This window comes from Miniopterus natalensis, chromosome X, assembly GCF_054644295.1.
Source record: "Miniopterus natalensis isolate mMinNat1 chromosome X, mMinNat1.hap1, whole genome shotgun sequence".
NCBI classification, from domain to species: domain Eukaryota; kingdom Metazoa; phylum Chordata; class Mammalia; order Chiroptera; family Miniopteridae; genus Miniopterus; species Miniopterus natalensis.
Window position 1 is genome coordinate 17,143,180 of NC_142103.1, and position 23,590 is coordinate 17,166,769.

At 44.3% G+C, this 23,590-nt stretch overlaps 1 protein-coding gene across 3 annotated transcripts in view; it reads right to left on the reverse strand.

The window, feature by feature from the left end:
- Window positions 1–210: 210 nt before the first annotated feature.
- Window positions 211–23,590, reverse strand: part of LONRF3 (LON peptidase N-terminal domain and ring finger 3) — a 32,914-nt gene continuing 9,534 nt past the window's right edge. For 2 of the 3 annotated variants that reach the window (XM_087813601.1, XM_087813600.1), the window contains 8 exons: window positions 20,013–20,274; window positions 19,146–19,236; window positions 10,163–10,277; window positions 7,808–7,929; window positions 5,506–5,664; window positions 4,681–4,843; window positions 3,252–3,401; window positions 211–366 (listed from right to left, as the gene is read on the reverse strand). In XM_087813601.1, coding sequence (XP_087669727.1) covers window positions 211–366; window positions 3,252–3,401; window positions 4,681–4,843; window positions 5,506–5,664; window positions 7,808–7,929; window positions 10,163–10,277; window positions 19,146–19,236; window positions 20,013–20,274 — 1,218 coding nt within the window. Of the gene's footprint in view, window positions 367–3,251; window positions 3,402–4,680; window positions 4,844–5,505; window positions 5,665–7,807; window positions 7,930–10,162; window positions 10,278–19,145; window positions 19,237–20,012; window positions 20,275–22,342; window positions 22,499–23,590 lie in introns of all 3 variants that reach the window. The other variant, XM_087813599.1, reaches the window with a different exon arrangement.

A 23,590-nucleotide genomic window follows, 5' to 3' on the forward strand; every position in this document is an offset into this window, starting at 1 on the left:
GTTGTGTAGCATGTCAAGAAGTATTTTAACACAGTTTCTAACAGGTCACATTCTTTGGTCTTTTTACTCAATTTCTCTCTGTAATCAACAGTAGGGTAATGCCTCCGATACTTCCTTCTGTTAAGATGTTATTGCAATTAGATATATTTACAAGATGACTCCCCTAGGCAGTGGGGAGGGTGGTTGCTCCTCTTCATCAATCCCCTCTCACTAGTTTTGGTTTCTGGAAATAAAGGCCAGGATTCGCCGAATACCGTTCAATCTATCCTTTAAGGACCTCATCGCTAGGAACGGGAGCTGAGCTCGGCTTTCCAGGGGAAGAACCGCTAATGTCCACCAGCACCAGGCTGGACCATTAGGGTTAATCTGCAACAGAGAAACAAAATGGGTTCATGCTACTCTCACAGGAAGTGATATCAGTGTGTGCAGGTTTCTAAAGTAGCAAGGTCAATATCTCAGGTGAAACTGTGTGTGTGGCAGAGACTGATAATTGCCCCTGTATCTATTTCCCCTTATCTTAACTGGGTATATAGCCACCCAGAAGATTATATTCCTGAGCCTCCCTTGCAGCTAGGTGAGGCCAGGAGACAAAGTTTTGGCTAATGAGATGTAAAGGGAAGTGATATGTGCCCTCTTCCTTCCTCTTTCTCTCTCTTTCCCCTAGCTAGAACGTGGACATGATGATCAGGAGGACCAGGGCAACATTCAAAGGATGGTAGAGCTTTGTGAGGAAGAAACCTGGGTCTATGAATGATCTCATGGAACAAAGCTGCCCTAGCCCTCCAGGACACATATGCCCGCTATCTTGTTTAAAGCTAGTTATTTTTGGTAGTTGTTAAAGGAAGCAAATCAATATCCTAAAAGATTCACTATACTTCCTACCTAGCCAGTGTGATTTTACGAGCTGGAATATACACTACTCTGTCTCTTCCACTTCTAAGATTCTACTTAAGGTCCTCCGGACTGATGCATACAACTTGTGGGCCTTCAATTCCCCATGTCCCCTTAGGCTTTTCATGTCTCTTAACTCCCCCTTCATTTCCCTGCTGCTGGCTGAAGACACTATAGTCCCCATATGCTATGTCACTATATAGGGCCACAGCTAGCTTTTCCTCTGAAACTAAGCCTATGATGCACAGCCCCAAAGCCCAGCAGTCCCACTTTGCAAAAATTCCAATTAGAAAACACATTCACATGAGAAATGTATTCCAGCCTCAGGTTTCCTTTCACCAAAGAGCTTTCTTATCCCACACAAATCCTTCACCAAAATTATATTTGTCAGCAACTGCCCAGGCACACATTTTAAACATTGGTGACTTATTTCCTACTAAGCCTGAAATGAGCTTTCTGCCCCCAATTTCTTAAAGGTTGGTTTTAGGTCTATAGGGAACCACATTCTGGTCAAACCACCTACACATGTGATTATTTGCCTCCAAATTGGTTCACTTAATTCTTCCCCAAACCTCAGTGCCCTCCTGGCTTCCCTGTGTCTCCAGCTTCATCTGGGTTCATTTTTATCCCTCACTGCAGTCTACAATATGTTCTCCCCCCTGTTATCAGTCTTGAATATTAGATTGACATATTCTGAACTTTCTTTCCCAGGCTGATTAATGAAGATATTTAAGCTGATGTTAATATCTGTGGCTATTTCTAAGAAGCCTCCTCCCGAAGCTTAGAACATTCTTATTAATGGAACCACGGGGGCTGCAGCATTGAATGGATCAAACTGGATGGAATTTCGGCTTTTTGTCTGCTTGTTTGCTAGTGCTGCTGCTACCATGGCAACATGATAACAGTCCTAATAAGAAAGGAAATGAAACCCCAAATTTCGGCTTTGTGTCACTGAGCCCTTATGAATCATTCTGTGGCATCTGTGTTTTTTCTTGTGGAAGATGCTGTTACCGCTGCTGATCACTATCTTCTGCCTGACTGGGGGAGAGTGCTTTCCAGAAGGTGAAGGGGAACATTAAGCTCGATCATGAGCTTGCTCAGGGTTCTGCAGTAGTCCTGAGTCATAGTGGCGCAGAGCCAGGAGCTGGGTTATTGGGAAGCACTACTTGGCCCTCTCCCCTTCAACATTCATGACGCTTTTGCATGAGGAAAGGCAGCCACCTTTGTGGTCTGGAGAGAGCAAGACATTTCAGCCCAGTAGGAACAGACTGGTGTTTTAAAGCCTCAGAATGCAAGAGGAAGAGACTTTAGAGATCTCTTCGTCTACCTGCCTTAATTCAAAGATGGGAGAAAAGCGCAAAAAGGGGAAGGAACTTACCCAAGGTCATACAGCTAGAGAGGTAAGCAGGACTCATCTTTTGGCAGAGAAGTCGGAATATATATATTCTATTTTACTATTGTGACAGGGTCAGGAATAAGTGTGAGTAAAGAATCCAGGAAGTTCTGGAGGTGGTGAGGTAGGAGAGCCAGCTCAGAACGTGGGAAAACTGATTGTGGGGAAATATTTGGCGAGGATATCTCCAGCCTTGTCCTAGAAAGAGAGTGTCCTCTGATTTATACCAGGCAAGCAAAGCTTGCTCAAACTTAACTATCTCCACTTTCCTGGAGAGTTTCTGATCTACAGCTTGATCTTTCAAAGGGACCTGTCCCCCTAGGAAATAGACTGACCCAGTAGAACCCAATGAACTGCTTTTTAGTATAACTCAGCCAATGGCCAATGGCAAATTTAACTATTGGATCAGTTTGCTCAGGTCCTGCTCACCCGGACGACAATGACAAGGGTCTAGACGTTCAGGATTAAACATGGAGGGACCCAGGAGTGAAAAGTTTCTGTGGTCTTGTAGTTGGAATCCTTTAAGGTAGCTGGCCCTATTTCCTAGTTCCTGTAGCAATGGGGGAGAAAATTATGAAGCTCCTTGGAAGCAGGAGCCTTTGGTCTCAGCTCCCAGGATACCCTTTCTCTTAAGCCTGGCCTTTGTATGAATCTTATCACCCTAACACATGACCACAGTGTGAATCTGGACTGTCGATGGTGTCTGTGTTCCCATCTCTCACCTGACTTATCTCTCAAAACCTGTCTTGGATCCAAGTTCCTACTGCTGTGCTTTAGTTCCTCCAGTTCTGACCTGGAGTCCTTTTCCTCTTACCCTGATGCCCATTGCCCAGCCACACAATACCAGATCAGATCCATCTTGCTCTCTGCATTTGATTTACTAGATGACCACACATCCATATAATCACAAACCCTAGGCTCTCTTGTCTGCTGCGGGCAACCAATTACAAAGAGACATTTTATATACCTGGGGATCCGCATCTTTTTCTGGCATTGGACCAAAGTGATTGACTATCCGATTCTTCAGAGATGATTTGAGCGAATGAAACCACAATGATGCTTGCTCATAGACACAGTTATGTAAGCCCATGAGCTCAGCACAATCCTCTCCTTCAACCTGAAATATAAAAGTGAAGTGAAACGTTCTGTACCTTCTCCGTCACCCTTAGACCCACTGTTGGTACCTGACTCTCTGAGCATCCATCCTGTCCCCCTATGGGAAGGCTCACCCACCTAGCTTTCTTTTGTGTGGTATATGAAAGGCTCCTCAGCCAGATGATGGACTGTATGCAAATACTGCTGAGGGCGGAGGAAGGAGAAAGATTCAGCTGGGTAAACTGGCTGAAACAGCAACACATATAGAAAACCAGGAATGCAAACTGGCCTGAGTGGAGGAGTGCTCTTAAACTAGGTTATGCTGGTTTATGCCTCTCCCCTTTTCATTTTTATATCTGCTTTCTCATTGCTCACTGGGAAGAGACACGAATGTGTCTGTGTCTCATTTTATAACTCTACCTTCCAAGTGGAATACATTTTCTCGTTGATCAAATACTTATTAATAGTGTTCCATGTAGTGAACGTAAACATAAGTAAACATGAGATTATTTACCTCTTCAGCCTCTTAGTCCAGAAAACAAAGGATTAACTGGGCATGCCATCTTTCTGCCTTATGGGATGATGTATTATTGGGAAGGGCTCTTAATTAGGTTCCCATTTAAAAATACAAATGCTGCCTTGGCTGGCTGGCTCAGTGGTTAGAGTGTTGCTGTGCACACCACAGGGTTGCAGGTTTGATTTCCGGTCAAGGGCAGTACTTGGGCTGCAAGTTCATCCTCACCCCAGTGGGGATGCATGCGGGTGGCAACCAATCGATAAGTCTCTCTCACATCGATGTCTCTCTCTCTCTCCCCTCCCTCCCTTCCACTCTCTCTAAAAAAAAAAAAAGCAATAAAAAAAATTATCCTTGGTGAGGATTAACAACAACAAAAAGTACAAATGCCCATGTGAATCTCCAATTATCTCAAAAGGAAATGTTTTAAAATCTAAATTAATCAATAAAAACAATACATATGTGTAAACCCCGCTCCAGATCTATCCCTTGGTAACCCTGGCAGAGACGTAACTCTTAGCTGAATGGGCCCGAGGGTTGGTCTGGCTTGGCATTTCTTATCCATAAATATAACTCAGAAACTAAGCAGGGAGAACCAGGACAGGGAGTGCTCTCCCTGCCGTTCTAGAATCCAATAATAATCTGGTACCATTCAATGTTACTGTATCAATTCCATGAGAAGTCCCAAGGCCCCCAGTGGTGCTGAGAAATCTTTTTGCAACCATCTCCATCTGCCAAGCCACAAGAATAACCTGGCTTTGGGATTCTTGGCACTAGCCACCCTTACCTTTTGGTCTTCTATGTATTCAATATCGGCTGTGTTGTAACCATCCCGCTGGCCCTGATTGAGGACCCTGAAGCGCCTCTTGCCTACGCTGTCAATCACCGAACGGCCGTCGGCAAAGAACTGAAGATTCCTGATCTCCAGGATGCAGCCATATTCTGCAAACCTGCTTATTGGAAATAAAGTCAAGAAATTTAAATCTTCACGAGTTGTTTCCCTGGCCTTGCCAAGCTATTTCTATAACACCATGCTATGCCTCGAGAGACTTCTGCCTGTTCACCAGTCCCAAGGTCTACAGCTATAGCTATACAACAGGCAGTGCATGTGTGAAAAAAATCTTGATGTATTACTATAACTGCTACCATTTATTGAGCACATACTATGTGCTAGATACTGTGCTCAGTGCTTTGTGTGCATTAACTCATCAGTCCTCCCAACAAACCCAATGATGTAGGCATTCTTATTGTACCTACTTTACAGATAAGGAAACTGAGTCACAGAAAGGTTAAGGAACTTGCCCAAAGTCAAACTTGTTCCAAAGCTGAAGCCAGAATGTGTCAGGCAGTTTGACTCCAGGGCCCAAACTCAAAAGAAGTTTTATAGTATACACCACCCATTTAACAAAAGAGTAATCCTGGGGTTCCTTTAAATAGGCAGCCTCTCACATGCTAAACTAGGGGCTAGAGACACCCTGATCCTTATAAATGCTTACGGTTACGACCTGGCTAAGTCTCATGAGCTGTACCTCCCAACCTCCTGGGAAAGCCCCAAGGTAAAACAAAAACCTTCTCCACCCACCTTCCTTGACTAGCACAGCTCCTCACTTACCCTTTGACGGGATCTCCAAGGCACATGCCAAACTGTCTTGTGCCTGTCTCAATGCACCTTCGAATCATCAGACGGTAACAAGGCTCAAATATGTGCAGGGGACAAGGAACGGTGGGATAAGCCATAGTACATACAAAAATAGGCACGTTCTTATTTAAGCTGTCAGGAAGAAGAAATGACACGGTTCTCAGTGCAACGGAGCACAACACAGAAAGGCTGGTCAGACATCACCATGTGGTCCCCCTCCCCACCAGGAAGGCAAGGAGACATCAAGTTTTGATGGCTGATAAAAAATTACTGAAATGCAAGTGATGCTGTGGACTAAGTCCCACAGTGGAGCTAGCCTAAGGGCTCCAAGGTGAAACAGACATTGTACGCAATCTAATTTGGCTAAAGTGTTCTAGTACATTAACATGTTAGGTGACAGTTATGTTTCATATTTTTTTCTTTCTTTCATTCTCTCCACTCAGACAATCTCTGTCGGTGTCTTGCTGGCAGTATGGGGAAGGGTACTCGTGGTGTAAGTGGATCCAGATCTCCAGAGGAATGGTGGGAAATTCTCTGCAGTCACCATGAGCATCTCAAGTTTGCAAAGCCCCTAAAAGTCCTGCATGGCAGGTCCAGCTGGGAGGAGGAGGGAGCAATGGAGAGGCAAGAGTAATTTAGCCTAGTGATGCTCAAATACACCTGTGCATCAGAATCACCGGGGGCCCTTCAATCCAGACAAGCAGGCTGCAGCACCTCAGAGACCTTGGTGTACTAGCTCTGAAGTCAGGACCCAGGAGTCTGCCCTTCAACAAAGGCCCATGAAGATTCACACAGTTTGAGTGGGTACCAACAACTGGGCCAGCTCCTCCTGGATCCCTGTTCTCTTATGTGTCTAGTAAATCCAATACAGGAACAGCTGAACCTATCAATAGATATAAGGCCATTTGCCCCAAATCGCCAAAGGATTAAGTTTAGGATGCTTTAAAATAGAAACCCTTCTAGTATATTCCAGTTTTTGTTAATAAGACATTAAATAATATTTGAGATGAGGGCTCAGAGAGATTCAAGACAAACTTAAGAATCAGAAATAAAGAGAAAGCCCTGGCCAGTGTGACTCAGTGGTTAGAGTGTCGGTCTGCAGATCAAAGGGTCACGGGTTCAATTCCCAGTCAAGGGCACATACCTCAGTTTCAGGTTTGATCACCAGCCCTGGCCGGGGTATATGTGGAAGGCAACCCATCAGTGTGTCTCCCTCATGTCGATGTTTCTCTCCCTCCCCCTTCCTCTTTCTTAAAAAAAAAAAATCAATGGGGAAAAAATATCCTCTGGTGAGGAGTTAAAAAAAAGAGAGAGAGAAAAAAGGAAAAAGATAAAAGTGCCCTGAGTAGATCTAATATAAGTCAATGAGGAAAAAAAGGATTTCATTTCTAGCTTCCCAGGAAAAACATGTTCAAAGTGAGAGGGATATTCAGACAAGCTGGTGGCAGTTTAGAAATGGTTCCCTACAGGGCAGGCATAAAACCAGGACAGCTTTTGCCATCAGGAACCTCGCTCCCAGAAAGCTGTGAGGATCCCACTGGGGATGAGACCGGAGGGCAGCAATGTGAGAGGCAGAAATTAGTGATCACCTTCTGCTTTGTCCGCTAAGTGAGCTGTTCTTCCAGCCAGGCAGAGAGCCTAGAGCCCTACTTGCACCCCCATCCCTACCTTTCACCTCTCACAACACCTGTGCATGGCAGGGGAAGCAGCACTCTTCCTATTACTGTTTATTAAGTGCTTACTAGCCACTAGCTCATTTGATCTTCACAAGTCCATGAGGTAAGGACGACTATCATCCCCAAACTACAGATGAGGAAACTAAGGGCCAGAGAGGTGAAGTGGCTTGCCTAGAGTCATGAAGCACATTCACTTTGTGGCAAAACTGGGTCATAAGCCCAGGTCCGGCCAACACCAAAGTTCTTAACCTCATAGCAACTCCTTATGTATTTGAAAACAGCATTCTGGACACTTGAGCTACTCCAACCTACTCCAGGCCAGTGACACCCAGTTACTAGTGCCTAGATCTGACCTGGTCAGTGGTTTGGCTTAAGCTTCTTCAGCAGTGTGCTGAAAAACTGACTTGCTTGGGCAGGGCGGAGGGGGGATTCCCTGGTTTACGGCATTTGCCAGTTTCCATGGTGTAAATACTCTCACCATGGCCAATTCCAAGCTACCGACATGATATCACTGAACAAGGAGTTAGGAAGAAATGTGCACATTCAGCTCTATGAGCTGGTATGAGTGAAACTGAAAACAGAAACATGCATATACATACTTAGAAAGTTCTTCCATTTCTTCTTCATAAAGCCTCCTTCGTTCTTTGAATTCTTCTGGAAGGAATTTAGCTATTAGTTCTTCCATTATGATATTTTTGCTGTACTTTTTTGATGCCAAGCACTATATGAGGAATGAGGCAATTAGATGTTATGCAGTCATCAGAAAAACACAAAGCACTTCTTATGCAACCAGCAGAACAGTCAAATGACCCACATAGTGGAGTAATTTGGGCCCACACATTAGCAGCTGATACTATCATAATGTATGTATTCTCTGGATGTTAGAGTTTTTTTAAAAAACAGACAACAGTCTGGTGATTCCCAGAGGGGAAGAGGGGTTGGGTGCAGGTAGAAGAGGGTAAAGGGGGGATAAATGGTGACACAAGGAGACTTGACTTTGGGTGGTGAACACAATACAATATACAGATAGTGTATTACAGAATTATACATTGAAACATATAATTTTATTAACCAATGTCACCCCAATAAATTCAGTAAAAATGGAAAACACATGCAGTTGATTATTCTTACAATTAGAAAAAATATTCTAACAAGGGGAAAAGTCCTGTATTTATGTTTTTAAAATCTCATTGTTTTCCCAGAACACTGAAATCGAGACCATGGTCTTGTCCAAGAAGGGGAGAAATCCTTCCCTGTCCCTTTTCTGATTATCATATTTACAAGTTCACAGAAACGGTCTCCATCTGGGACATGCTGAGTGTCCATGGTCAAAAGGTTCAGGGAACTAAAAAGTAATTTTCAATCATTTATCTTTTCCTGCCCTGCCCCAACCTCACCCCATCCCAATATTTGGCTTCTGGATATTTCAAGTGCAAGTATTTTTTTCTTCTCTTAGAAAAAAACCAGCTAAATCTGGGTGATTTTGTTCGTCTATTTGCTATTTTAATATACCATTTAGTTATCACTGAAATTATGTTATAAACCATGACTTCAGAACTGAACTCAGGCTCAGTTGTCACTATTACTCTCCTCCCAAACACCTCCACCCCATGCATATCCAGGCATCTGTAAGTAGGGGGCATTAAACTGTGTGGACCAGGCAATAAGGCATCTGTGGAGAATTGCTCACTATGGAAGCTACCCACATGGGCCCAGCAGGGGGAGCTCCTGAGTATAAAATTGCTACCTTCAGACAGTTTTTCCTTTCCCAGTATGGGGCTATGTCTGTCTATTCTGCAGTGAATATGATTGGAATAAGATATTTATCTCTCTGGGAAAAGGTGTAAGTGTGACCCTGTGTGAAAACAAAGACATCGATAAGAGTGTCTTCTAGCCTGTAAGCTGGGACCCCACAGCACCTGCCTCCAGGATGCCTTATCACCCTCCGCACTGCAGGAGAACCAACTGCTTTGCCCAGTCCCAGTCTTGGGAAAAAGCAATGGCTCAGGAGGTAGTCAATCCAAGAAGGAGGTGACTCCTCTGCTGACGCTCAAACAAAAACCCAGGAAAGGCACATACTAAACCACTAGCGGTGGTTTTCTCCAGGGAATGAGCATAATGATAGACTTTTGTTTTTCTGTTTATCTGAGTGTTGCAGTGTTACCATAACACAAATATATTATTGAAATATAAAGGATCATGGGCATCTTGCCGACAATCAGGCCAGCAAATCCCACCCCTTTACCTAGGCAAGGTATGATGCTGACCCCCCCCCCCCAATTCACACCCTCAGGATTACCACGCATGATTATTTCACTCCATTCCCTTAGTTTAAATGTTAGGGTGCTGGGAAAGCTCAACATGTGACTCCTCTAGACGTACATTCACCTACGATAGTCTCCTGGATGTTCTTGTGCTAAAGAAAATTCTATCAGGTGTGATTCATTTTAGAGGATCTGGAAGCCCCAGAGCTTTTCAAGTAGCCAAGGATCTGCTGATAAATAGAGTGGCTTCTGAGGGGCGGAACAAGGACCCCACTGAAGGTCCGTGAGGTTTCTGCAGCCTTGGGAATGATCTCTTCAAACCACAGGATAAACACTGACATCAGAGCTCGTCTAGTCCAAGCCCATAGAGGACACAAAATTCACCCAACATTACAGTGAATTGGGTGCCATGATGGGATTAGAACCAGGATCCATGTTTCTCATCAATCTAATGCTTTTGTTTTCAACAGGAATTTTCATTGGCAACAGTTCATAAAAAGCTAGATGTTGCCTCATTTTTCTGAAGGACTTTGTGCAGAGGGGAGGGGTAGCTATGAGAGGAGAAAGAGATAGATGGTTTGAGGGGGTATTTTGCCCTAGCACAGTGCAGTGGCTTGGGATCCAGCAGGAACACCCTCCTAAGTACCCAATAGCAAATAAGCAACCCAACCAAGAAAGAAACTGTTTTACCTGCGAAAGGGCGTCTTTGCACAGTGGACACTTCGCATTGTGATCTAGGCATCTTTCGAGACATTTTAAGCAAAAGGTGTGCCCACAAGGTGTTGTAACTGGCTCATAGAACAGTCTGAAATTTAGGAATCAAAATGGAAGAAAACTGCAATAAGACCAAAAATAAAAGACAGAGCTACTGAAGGTTAAGATTTTATAGTATTATTTGGAAATTCTGCGTGTTGGGGGGAGTTCTTTTTTAAAAATCTATGCTGCTGTTGCACTTCAGGAAGGCATTTGCTTTTTATTTCTGAGCTGAATTGTAAAATAAAGCATTTATTAAAGTTGAGGACATAGGCAGTTCATTTTGTAACAGTAGTTCTAGTCAGTCTCTTCTGGAACATCCGGATTTTTTCACTGTTTAGAGATAAATACCCAGAGTGTCTGAATAGATTCTATTCTAAAATATTTAGCCAACTTATTTACCTGGGTATATGTAAACATGCAGAGAGATAAACACACACACATTTATATGTTTACTCATTTAAGTACTTTGTATCACATTACAATTTTAACCTAAGCAATGTCTACTCCCTGAAGGATTTTGAAATTGCACCTGTAAGAAACATATAAATGCCTGTGTCTACGGATGAATCATTTTCCTAGGGGTGGTATAATAATATTGTTAATGTGTTTACTGATAGGTACATACATATATATGTATGCATATACTTCAATTAAATCCTATTTTAATTGTTTTGTGGGGGCTGGATATTTTCAAAGTGATCTGGGGGTCTTTTAAAAAGCTATTCTGTACAATAGCTAAGATCTGGAAACAGCCCAAGTGCCCATCAGCAGATGAGTGGATAAAAAAGCTGTGGTACATTTACACCATGAAATACTATGCAGCTGTAAAAAAGGGTCTCTTACCCTTTGGGACAGCATGGATGGAACTGGAGAGTATTATGCTAAGCTAAATAAGCTAGTCAGAGAAAGACAAGTATCACATGATCTCACTCATATGTGGAGTATAATGAACAAAATAAACTGATGAACAAAACAGATCCAGAGACATAGAAGCATGGAAGGGACTGAGGGATCTCAGAGGGAAGGTGGGAGTGGGAGAGTGGGTGGGGAAAGATTAATCAAAGAACTTATATGTATATATGCATAACCCACGGACACAGACAATGGTATGGGGAAGGCCTGGGGGGGGAAGATGTGGGGTGCAGGGGATCAATGGGGGGGAAAGGGGGACATCTGTAATACTTTCAACAATAAAGATAAATTTTTAAAAAAAGCTATTGATGAACAGAATAGATTCAATGACATGGAAGCATAGATGAGACTCATGAATGTCAGAGGGATGGAGGAGGGCGGGTGGGTGGAGGGAGAGAGAGTAACCAAAGAATTTATGTGCATATATACACAACCCAAGGACACGGACAATGGTGGGGAGAGGGACTGGGGAGGGGGAAGGAACGGGGTGGAACAGGTCATTGGGGAGAAAAAGGGACACCTGTAATATTTTAAACAATAATAAAATTAAAAAAAAAAAAAAAGCTATTCTGTACATTGAGAGATTCATGGATTTACTTTGCTTAAAGAAAGGCTCACCTGCAGCAGAACCAGTATGTTGGGGCAGCTGAAAACGATGGTTCAGAAGTGGGGATCCCACTCACCAAGAAGACAGAAAGAAGGGAAAGGCCCTGACCTGGCTATTTTGACCTCTCAGGAGTGTCAGCTGAGAGCAAAGGGCGGCCATTTGCGCAGCCCCCTCGTGTGGCCGTGGCCGGGAAGTGCATCAGCAGCCTGGCCCGCGCTGCCGGGCTGAGCAGGAGAATCAAAATATCCGAGCTGAAAAGTACTTGGGGGAAAATGAAACGCACCAACCGGAATGACGCTGAGATCTAGGGGGGATTCAGTTGCTTATCTACGTGAACACAACCAACTCTTGGCAGATGACAGGCCCTCCAGCTTCCACTCCCAGTCGTGTGCTCTTTCTAGGAGGAACGGTGATTCTCAAACGGTTGCTGTGCGCGAGAATCACCTGGGGAGCTGTTTCTTTACACGGCTTCACTGATGTGTAATTGACGTGCAATAAACCGCACGTGCTTAAAGAGTACAATTTGATAAGTTGTAACATCTGTACACACCTGTGAAATCATTTCCACAGTCAAGATTGTGAACATACCCGTCACCCCCAAATATCTCCTCATGCCCCTTTGTGAACCCTGCCTCCTGCTCCTCCCATACCCCCATTACCTGGGGGACTTTCAAAAACTACAGATGCCTGGCACCAGGGCTCTTTAAAGCTCCTCGGGTGGTTTTAATGTGCAACTAGGGTTGACAATCACTGTACTACACACTCCTACTAATCTCTGCAGAGATTAGTCTCCAAACTTAATTGTCAATGTCACCTGTGGAGCTTTAAAAACACAGATGTGGGGAACCCCGAGGGATAAGGGGAGGGGCAGAGATATTTTTAACAAGCCAATGAAGGTCTGGAGTAGAAGACTTTTCCTACATTCACTTTTTTCTACTTTTTGAATGTTACAAGCCTGTTTTAAAAGTAGCTAACTTAACAAGGAATACATTTTAGTTGTTAAATTGGCCAAAAAGTAAAATTAATTTTCAAAAAACCCTCTTTACTGGTGCACTAAGGCAAGAAGAAAAATAAAAGTTGGAGGGTTCGGAAGAAAAAACCTAAACCTGCCATTACTCACAAATGGTATGATGGTGAACTTAGAAAAATCTAAAACAATCTACATGATGATGATTAGAATTAATAAGAATTAATAGAATTAGCAAGGATGCTAGATAAATACACATACACAATTGTGTTCTACATACCAGCAACAAACCTGAGAAAATAAATTTTTAAAGATGACCCTTACAATTGCTTTAAAAAATCAAGTACCCAAGAATAAATCTAACCAAAGTTGTATGTCTGAGACTTCTATTGGAAAATACTATAAACACTTCATTGAAAGAAAGTACAGAAGACCTAAATAAGCACCAATACAAATCCCAACAGGTTATTTCACTTGCTCGTTTGTTTTTGTGCAACTTGACAAGTTGATTTCTACACTTTATAAGGCAAGGCAAAGGGCCAAGAAGAGCCGAGACACTTCTGAATAGCAACAATGTGGGAGGACTTGCTCTACCAGACATCAAAACTTATAAAAGTGCAGTGATTAAAACAGTATAGGATTAGCACAAAGACACACAAATAGAATAGAAAGCCTAGAAATAGACCCAGACGCAGATTCTGATTTATGACAAATGTGGCATTTCAAACCGGAAGGGGGATTTTCAGTACATAAATAGCATTCTCAATCAATGCTATTTGGGATAGCTGGTGATCCATAGGGGGAAATGAAGTTAAACCACCTCTCATACCATACATAAAAGTCAATTCCATGTGGGCTGTAAAAATAAATGTGAAAGGCAAACAGTAAAGCTTTTAGAAGATAAACAGAATATCTTTGACCTCGAGGTTAAAAAATAAAGATTTCTTAGACAAGACACATACAATAAAGACACTAACTATAAATGAAAAGATTGGTAATTTTTACTTCATTAAATTAAGAACTTGTAAGTTCATCAAAAGATGCCATTAAGAGAGCAAAAAGGTGAGCCACAGAGTAGGAGAGGGTGCCTGCAGCATACATGACTAAGGACTTGTATCTAGAACATACACAGAATTCCTGCAAGTCAGTAAGAAAAAGAGACAACCCAATCAAAACTGGACAAAGACTTACTTGCCCAGTATACATCAAAACTGGTCAGAGCAATGTTCTTCATAATAGCCCCAAACTAGAAACTACCCAAATATCCATCTATAATAAACTAATAAATTGTGGTAGATTCATTCATACAATGGGGCACTATATGGACACTAATGAAAATAAACAAACTTCACCTACCTGCAGTAACATGAATAAATCTTAATACTGAGGGAAGGAAGCCAGAACAAAAGAATACATTCTAGATCATTCCATTAATATGAAGGTGTTTTTAAAAATAGGCAAAACTAAATCACACTGTTTAGGGATGCATACATGCTGGTAAAACTATTTTTTAGAAAAGAAGAGCCCTAGCCAGTTTAGCTCAGTGGTTAGAGAGTCGGCACTCGGACTGAAGGGTCACGGGTTCGATTCCAGTCAAGGGCACATACCTTGGTTGCATCGATGTTTCTCTCTCTCTCCCCGCCCCCACTCTCTCTGAAAAGCAATGGAAAAAATATCCTTGGGTGAAGATTTAAAAAAAACAAAAAACAATTCAGTAAAGGAAATTTTAAAAAAAGGAGATAAAAGTCGAGATAGTGATTTCAGGAGGAGGAGGGAATTGTGATTTAGAAGTGGCATCTGGGCAGCTTCTGGGGTTCCAACGCTGTTTTATTTCTTGAGCTGAGAGGGGTTGCATGAGTATCCTCTTTAAAGTATTTTAAGAATATACATTTATATTTTTATGTACCTTCCCACTGTGTATATTTCACAATTAAAATGTTTTTCAAAAGTGTGATTTGCAGGCTGACTGGGGAACCATGCTATAATCTAACTATTAGAACAGCCAAACCGGAATATCTCACTTCCTCAGTAATGTCAGCCTCGTGAAGCTGAATGCTTTTTACACATCATTCAATGACGCTAATGATGAGGAGGATTCATGAATCTGCATCTGCAAAACTATTTTTCCTGAGAATTTCAAAGCTGGGCCCTTAGTTCATTTAACAATGTAATCCATATAAACTAACAATGATATAGCCAGTCAATTAATTGCAATAAATACTGACATCTAATCAGCAGATGAGTAAAACAGACTCAAAAGGATACAGCAACTCTTTCTAAGAGCTACGATTAAAATGCCCCTGATCTGAGTGGTCACAAACAAAAATGCTGCCACAGATGGTGCACAATTATTGCTTTGAAATAATTCAAGGTTCAAATGCTTAGAATATATCACCTTTCAATACTCAATTCACTTCTGTATTCAGGGTGACTCTACTACAGAGGTTGACTGAGTGAAGTGATTAGGAACAGATAAAATACATTTCTCTTGCTATTCTAATGTGTGTAATACTTTTTCACATAAATTAAGTTTCGATATTAACAGGAGGTAATTATGATTAGCTCCATTTTCCTAGTGAGGAAATTAAGACCCAGACAGGTTAAATAACTTGCCCAAGGTCACACAGCTAGTTAGGACTTGGATGTGAATTCACATCTGATTCCTGACAGACAGATAACTCACCTGAGGATATGCTTTTATTGATTTTAGAGAGAGAAACATCAATGTGAGAGTGAAACACCGATCAGTTGCCTCTCATATGCGCCCCAACCTGGGATTGGACCGGAAATTTGGGTATGTGCCCTGACCAGGAATTGAACCTGCAACCTTTTGGTGTACGGGACGATGCTCCAACCAATTGAGCTACCCAGCCAGGGCTATTTACCACTTTTGATAATGATTTCAGAAAAAAACTTCAGGGAGACATTTATAAATCAGAGTAGGGCCAGATTTTTTTTCACAAGAAAGCATTTTACATTGTCACATGAGGGATTAAACAATAGTAAGAATAAATGTTTTCAGTTAGATGTCAGCCTGGATAAAATGTTTGGCTTATCTGAAAATAGCTATCTTTTCCCACCAGTTACATCCTTGTATTGTGTTCTTTTGCCGCTATCAAATGAGAGCAGAGGGACCCAAGAAGGGGGGGGGAGATAGAGAGAGGGAGAGAGGCTAGACTAGACTAGACTAGAATGAACTGATTCCCTAAAACCCAGGTAGTTGAGTAGCGAAATCTAGGTTAAATATAAAGTTTTTTGTTTCAATTGACAAAGAGGTCACTAGGCCATTAGGTAACTGGTTCAAATATCAAGCATTCTTTGCTCCACATCTCAAAATATCCTTGTTACCCCCAAAGGTGCTTCTCCATATCAGCCCCAGAGGTGGCCCCCAATATCTAGGATATCGGTATAGGTAAATCTTGAGGGAGGACTTTCAGTCACTAAAGACTGAGGGGGCAGAGGTCTGAGGTGTTGGAATTAGGAGGAAACCTCCCTCAGCAGAGCTCCCCCAATCCAGCAAGGGAGCCTTGGAGCCTGGAAAGCTCCTCATGAATGCAGCCGCCAATTATTGCTCCATTCACTTTCCACCCTTTCCCTTGGAATTTATAAACTGCTCCTTATTTTCTTCCTAGAATCGGAACAGATAAATTCACATTCTGTCTTCTATCAATGGAGCACCACAGGACTGAAATTCATTCTAGAAACTCACATAGGAGATACAGATGTTTAGTTTATGACCCAGCAGATTGTTTAAAAATATCTGTACCCTTGCCCTGGCCAGTTTGAATCAGTGGTTAGAGCGCTGGCCCGCGGACTGAAGGGTCCCAGGTTTGATTCCAGCCAAGGGCACGTACCTTGGTTCCAGGCTCGTCCCTGGCCCCGATCAGGGTGTGAGTGGGAGGCAACCAATCAATGTCTCTCTCTCTCTCTCTCTCTCCCTCCTTCCCTCCCTTCCACTCTCTTTGAAAAGCTATGGAAAAATATCCTCAGGTGAGAATAAAAATGTCTGTACCCTTAGACCCTCTCCCCCAAAGACACATTAGGGTCATAATACAACCTAATAATAATCCTACCAACACTAAAGAGAAGAAAAAACACTAAAGAGAAGTGAAAACAGGAACTTTTTCAAGACTACAATAATTCCAGCTAAAGCCTGTATATGAAATAGCCCGTCAACATCTGATTTCTGACTTAAGAGACAAACCTTGTCGGAAGGGGAACTACATGCTTCTGACCAAGGGCTACAGTTTTAAGAGCCTTGAGATCAGAAGTGCTCTCTGGACTTGGCAGCTGTCCTTTTGCCAGAAAGCAGCTCGATTCCCCTTCAAACTTCCCGGCCTGTACAATAGCTACTCCAGGCAAAGATGGCTTTTTGTTTTGAAGTCTCCCTCATAACAGAGGGGCAGGATAAGGAAATAATGGCTTTTAAAGTCAGAGCAAGCAAACTAAAAGGGGTCTTATCCTCTTGGTGTTTATTTCTTGGACGAGATTTCTAACCCTGCTCTGAAGCCCCCTGTTGAGATCAGGGACAAACAAGATGAAAGGGAGAAAGCAGAGGAAAGGCGACAAAAGAACTTCAACCTCAGGGCTCTTAGTCCTCAGGGAAAACACAAACAGGATGAGTCTGTGTGTTTGATTTTGAATCCCCTGGATGTCAAGAGAAGCGATTAAGTACACCAAGGAGCTGGGCTTTCCGAGCAAGCTGAATCAAAACTCTTAAAGTTGCCATCTGAAAGACCAAGCTCATCTCCCAGGCTGAGAGCCACTGTGGTGTTCCCTGCGGAGGCCCATTTCTCTGTTGGGAAGCGGTTTCTCTGTCCCTTTGGCTCTGGCATGACCCACCTGCCATTCTGTTGTGGAGGAGATGGTGGTGCAAGGAAACAGACTCCTGACAGTGTATGGAAGGCCTGCCTTGAGTGCTCCTACATTCCATCTATTGAAGTGTTCATTATCAGGTCTGCCTGAGCTTCTGAGCAAATCTGCTAACTCTCCCTTTTTTTAAGGGAAAGAAAGGTACATGTTCAGGTAATGGCTGCCTCACTTTTATTCGGATGACAGGAAAAGTCATTCTGAACACAAATGCATGGGATTGATACGGAAGGCATATGCACTTGTAAGGGGCAAGACAACCTCTGAGGACCCTCTGCTGGCTGGATCCCACTGTGTGGTGGACCAGAAGACTTTTCTTCACATATCTTCTTTTTGCTCAACCATCTAAACAACTTTTGTGCAACTATCTCAGCTTCCTTTTAATGATCTTTTGGAAGAAAGACTCACCTGAGAATGTACTGAAAGCAGGGGACCTGGTCCCGGAAACACACACACACACACACACACACGCGCGCGCGCGCGCGAGACACTTTTACATACAATGTCAGGGAATTCATAGGTCTGTTAGAATGTATACATGGAACCTCCTTATGGACCTAAAGTAAAGAACCTCTGGTTTAGGAGAAAAAATAATTAACATTGATCAGGTACTTGCTATATGTCAGGCACTATTCTAAGTGTTTTAAGTAGATTTTCTCAATTAATCATAACCACCCCATAGGGTAGGGACTACTATTTTCTATTTTACTGATGAGAAAACAATGACAAAGTCACTTGATCTAGGTCAAGCAGCCAGTAAGTGGCAGAGTCAGGGTTCAAGCCCAGGCCATTTGGCTTTGGAGTTCCTCCTCTTAGCTACAAAGTCACAGCTGTGAAATAAAACAAATGAAAGTAATTTTTTTTCACACAGACCATGATTGTAGCAGCTTCTGTTTTTGCTTTTTGTGGGGGGTTGGGGAGGAGACATGGATAATTTGCCTCTCTAGAGATCTGAGAAAGCGGATAAGGCACTGGGTGAAGGAAAGATGCTTGACCAACTAGTACAGGCCCACTACTGATCCTCTTCATGGCACAAAACACTAGGCAGGCCCTCTACTTTGCTTCCAAATAGACCTGTGGCACTGATGTTAGCCCTTGAGCTCTGAGATCTTGATCCAGTAGTTGGCATTCGTTTCAGGGTCACAAACCTAGATACCTACAAAGGCCAGGAAAGTGATGCAAATGTGAGATGCAGGCTAATGTAAGACAGTGAGGGGCAGAGGGGCCATGACCAACTGGAGAGTGCATGTCCTGTGTAAAGACATTCACATTGAACAACAAAAACTCCCATGAAGACCAAACACAAGACATTCAGACTGTGGGTCACCAGTTTGTGGCCTCTGAGTAGACCATTTCCTTCCCACTGTGTAGGTATTTCCAAGTCAGGAGCAATCTGTAAACAGGGGACACAAGCTAGCCCGTGTGACAATCAACATAATTTCCATCTCGCTAGAGCCATGCTTTTATGTGCTGACCAATGGAACAGTAGGTCACTAGCAGAAAGATCCACGCACTGGAGAGGAAGACCCTTCAGGCAGTAAGTGAATGCACACATCACATACCTCATACACAGGGCGCACTCCAGGTCCGCTGCATCGAAAGATGGAAGGGGAACACTGGGAGCAGGCTTGGCCTCCAGATCAACGGGAGCATCTGCAATTTAGAAAACAGTAAGTCAGAGCTGGACCAATCTTGGTTTCACAGGCAGAACTTGTAAGGCAACAGGGCTGAATTACTTTTTCAGTTTGCCACTCTCACCCCTTTCCAGAGAGTTGATTTAGTTGCCACCACACTCACAGACAATGGGATACCCTGAAATAGTCTCTCGAGGTGTCCAGGAGCCCCAGACAAAGAGAAGTGCAAGGCAGGGAATGTCCAGCAGCCCTAGGGACTTCATTCAAGTTCAACAAGCACCTCGTGTAGCAGGAGCAGCAGCGGCAACTCCAGGGACTGAGCCAGGCCTTCAAAGCTGATACTGAATCCTGGCACTGCTCACCTCTCTTGGAAAGCTATTGGGCTGCAGCTGCTGCTTCTCAGATGCCTACCTACAGAAACACAACTGGGAAGGAGCAGAGTGTGGCCTGATCACACGGCTCTGGTCCTCTGTTCCTGGAATAGGGATGGGGGTAGGGAGAGGTTGGCCTGGCAGGAAGTGACACCATCAAGGGCATTGGATATCATCACTTGAGACTCTGCTTGACCTTATGCCTTGGCTTTCCATTATAATTATTCTTGAGCACTGGCAGTGCGCTGGGAACTATGCATGCTCACAGAAACTTCATAGCAGCCCCTGAGGTGCCACAGTTCAGTGCCAGAGCTGGGCCACACACCCCGAGCCCGAGGAGCCCTCAGGTGGAGAGCAAGCAACCTGCACACACTGGGGAGCCCAGGCATCTCCAAGCCCCTTTCCCGCTGGGTAGAGTCAGTACCTGGCTTAGAGACTTTATGAGGCACCTCTGGGTCTTGGGGTTCAACTTGACAATGTTTCCTTTTCTTTTCCTGGCATTTGCCAGTCTTGGAGGCAGCTTCAGGAGAGGCAGCGCACCGGCTGTCCTCCTCTTCCCCTTCCTGGTCGTCGGCGCTGCCGTCCTGCTCGCCCTCCTTTGCCTTCTCTGGGTTCCTCGGGATGGCGCAGTCCCCGCTGGCTGCTGCTTCCTCCCGTCTAGAACAATGTGGGAGCTCCTCGTTTTCCTGGGGGAACAAAGAGCTAAAACGTTGGAATCTACTAGGGACCAGTACTGTCCTCTGATATTCCCACCACAGGGGACAGAGAGAGAACTGCACAGCTCTGATCATTTAGTGGACACATGGCTTCACCAGGGGGTGGAGGGCAGTCATAAGACATTATTTCCCATTTCTGTCCACACAGCATCAGTAACAAAGGCATGCCCAGCTTGGGCAGAGTGGGGGGACTTCCCCAGGCAAGGACAGAAGGGCACGTAGGGGAGAGATTCCTTGGGAAGTGGTGAAGGGGAGAAATGTAAAATGTTGCACCAGTCCCCTCTCCTATCCAGGTTGTTCCCCAGTTACTCCATTAGGGAAACCAAGGCTAGATCCTGCCCCTCAGTGCTTCCTCTCACCTCGCTGCCATTCCAGGCCAGCGCATGCCCCACAGCCCAGCTCCGAAAGGACTTTCAGTAACGCTTTGGCACAGGTGCGTCCACAGGCCTGCGAGTTACCTCATGCTCCAGAGCTAGGACAGTGCTCCACTGAATTAGGGCCAAACCGGTCCCTTTACTAGATTTGGGAGAGGGGGGTGTCTGAAAAGGAGACAAACTCATTTGGCAAAACAACCAATAATATCTCTAGCTTTTTAAAGAATGTTCGTCCAGGAGAGGGATATTTGAAAACAGATCTAGAAATAAATCCAATGACAAGGTGTTTATGCAGATTTGCCTGGAGAACCCCTTTCTATTCTAACCCCATAGCCTACAGATCAAAATGCCCATGTTCTTGTTTCCCCTCCAACCCCTACCAAAAATACCTGGTAGACGGATGAAAAATGAGTGCCATACAGTTGGGAGAAAACAACTAGTTGAGGAGAAAAAGGAAGTGGGTTTTCTCCATCTTCAACCTGGGGATTCAGTTTTTCAGCACCTTAACAATGCTGTGTCCTCACCTTTCCACGAGCCCCAGGTGCTGCCTACATGGGAGTACACTGCTTTGCAAAGCCAGGTTTGGATGGAAACCCTATCCCTGCTCTTCCCCAGCCGGCTCTCACTGGGAAACCAGGGGTGCTCTTTTTCTTCATTTTTGGAATGAGCTGCAATTTGGAGTCACTCCAGGCATTCAGTTCAGTGTTAGGGTTCTCAATCATGTAATCGTGATCTCAAACAATTATTGAAATGCACTAGGGGCTCTCTGATTTCAGGAGATACTCTTTGAGTTCTGCCTCTCCCCCCTTTCTGAGTTGAACACACCTGCATTTTCTTCCTTTTCCTGAGCAGGGAGAGAAGCTGGGCAAATGTAAGATTTCCACCTGCCAGAGAATCCAGGAAACTACAGGGATCCCAGGGCTTACATATGGGGAAGAACACAGGGGGAACAGCAGCCCCCCCAGGGGCTGAGGTAGCCAGCTCTAAATTCTGCCTTCAGGGCTGGACTTCTGAACCTCAGCTGCTGCCCACTTGCCCTCTGCTGGGAAAGCCAGGGCCTGGAGCCCATCTCTCCATGGTTCTGTTCCCTGGTTTTCAAAGAAAGGCACAAATACCTATCTTCCTCCCAGGATTTTAACCCCTCCCCAATTGCTTCCCTCTTCTCAGCCTCCAATAGGTACGGAAAGTCTACTTCTGTGTAAGACACGGTGCAGGAGTAGGAAATTACCTCCACTTGGGGATCAAATGGAGTTGTCTTTACACAGGGAACTCAGCTGGTGCTCAAAGACCAGCAGCTTCAACAAAGGGCAGGAAAGGACGAGCTGTCAGGCCCTCTTCCCAGGCCCCACCCCTGGGCTGCTAAAGCCACTTCATTGAATGGCTCCAGTGGAAGTGGGCTGATTCCTTTCCAGTTCTGTCAAATCTCCCTCAGCTGGATTTGACCAGGCACTGAAAAATGAATGTGACAGATCATAAACCCCAGGACTATGCCTGAAACCCAGTTTTTATCATTAAGAAAGAACTTACTAATAGAACATAAGCACTTCATTTCTTCTTTCTCAGGAACTGAATGAAGCAGGAAGGAGAGGGCTCACTCCCCAGATTTGCCCACAAAACAGCCAAACTTGAAGCATCACAAACAAGCTGGGTGAGTTGAGTTTTACCTGTGACAACTTGGGTAGATTATGGCTGGTGACTTCAGAAGCCATTGACTCTACGTGTTCCTTTAATCTAGGGTGAGGTGCCAACAGCTTCAGGATATCAGGAGAATATTCCTGAGACTCCCCTGGGACTGATGGTGTAAAGAAACTAAGGAGAAGCTGTGACATAAAACAGAAGACTTCACTACTTAAGTTTCTACAGGTGCTCAGGTGAAGGGGGAGGGGGAGGAAGGGGCACAGGGCAAAGCTTTTGGGACAAAACTCCAGGGAGGAAGCCTGGAACCGGGCAGACCAAGGCAGACAATGGCAGGAGGCCTCACTTCAATGTGCATCAGAATCACCTGGGAGCTTATTCAAAGTCCAGGTTCCCAGTTCCCATGCCTGGCTCCCCAGGTCTAAGTGTGGCCCAGGAATCTGCATTTTGAAAATGCCTCTGTCATTCTAGTCAAACTTAAGATCTATCACTCCAGTGCTATCATCCCATAGAAATACCTGCAGTAGGATTTACAAACCTATGTAGGAAGGAAGAGACAAAGAGGTGAAGGCAGGAGACAAAAACATCAGCTGGGGGACCTGGAGCCATGTCCGTAACACCCCAGTGGGTAGACATCTACAATTGTTTTTTAAGTTCTGATATTTCTTTCCTCTGCCTGCCTATTTCGCTCCCTCTTTCCCCAACCATCATTGCAGAAGCCAACCTTCCTCCCTTTTCCCAGCCTCTCCTCCCCCATCTGACCTTCACTTTCCAGAGAAAAGTAACTTCAAGTACTAGTACTACTACTGGGGCAGGCAGGTTCCAGTGTATGGCTGGTTCCCTTGCAGATGCACATGCCCATTGAGTGAGAGGATCCAGAAAGGACTGGAGTCAACGATGGGTGTTCTAGTGCAGGCTGCACCACTGGCTGCCCACCTTCTTTCCTCAATTCACCCTGTGCCAGCAGGGATTGTGAATACATATGTGTATATGTTGTATGTAACGTGTAACGCAGGACAGGTCACTTGGCTTCTAAAACATTCAAGATTTTACACTAAGAGACCCCTGCAGTGTTTGGAGACCCACTAAAGTATGTCCCACCCCTTTGCTCAGTAGGGCTGCATAGTCAGGGTATTAATTGATCAAGAGAGCCTGCCAGAAACTCTGACCAAACTCTCTCCAGTTTGATTTGTTCCCTGCTGGCTCCCCACCAGTTCCTTCCCAGTGTTCCTTCAGATGTTGGCACTTGCCACATAGCCAAACTCTGCTCGGCCTTC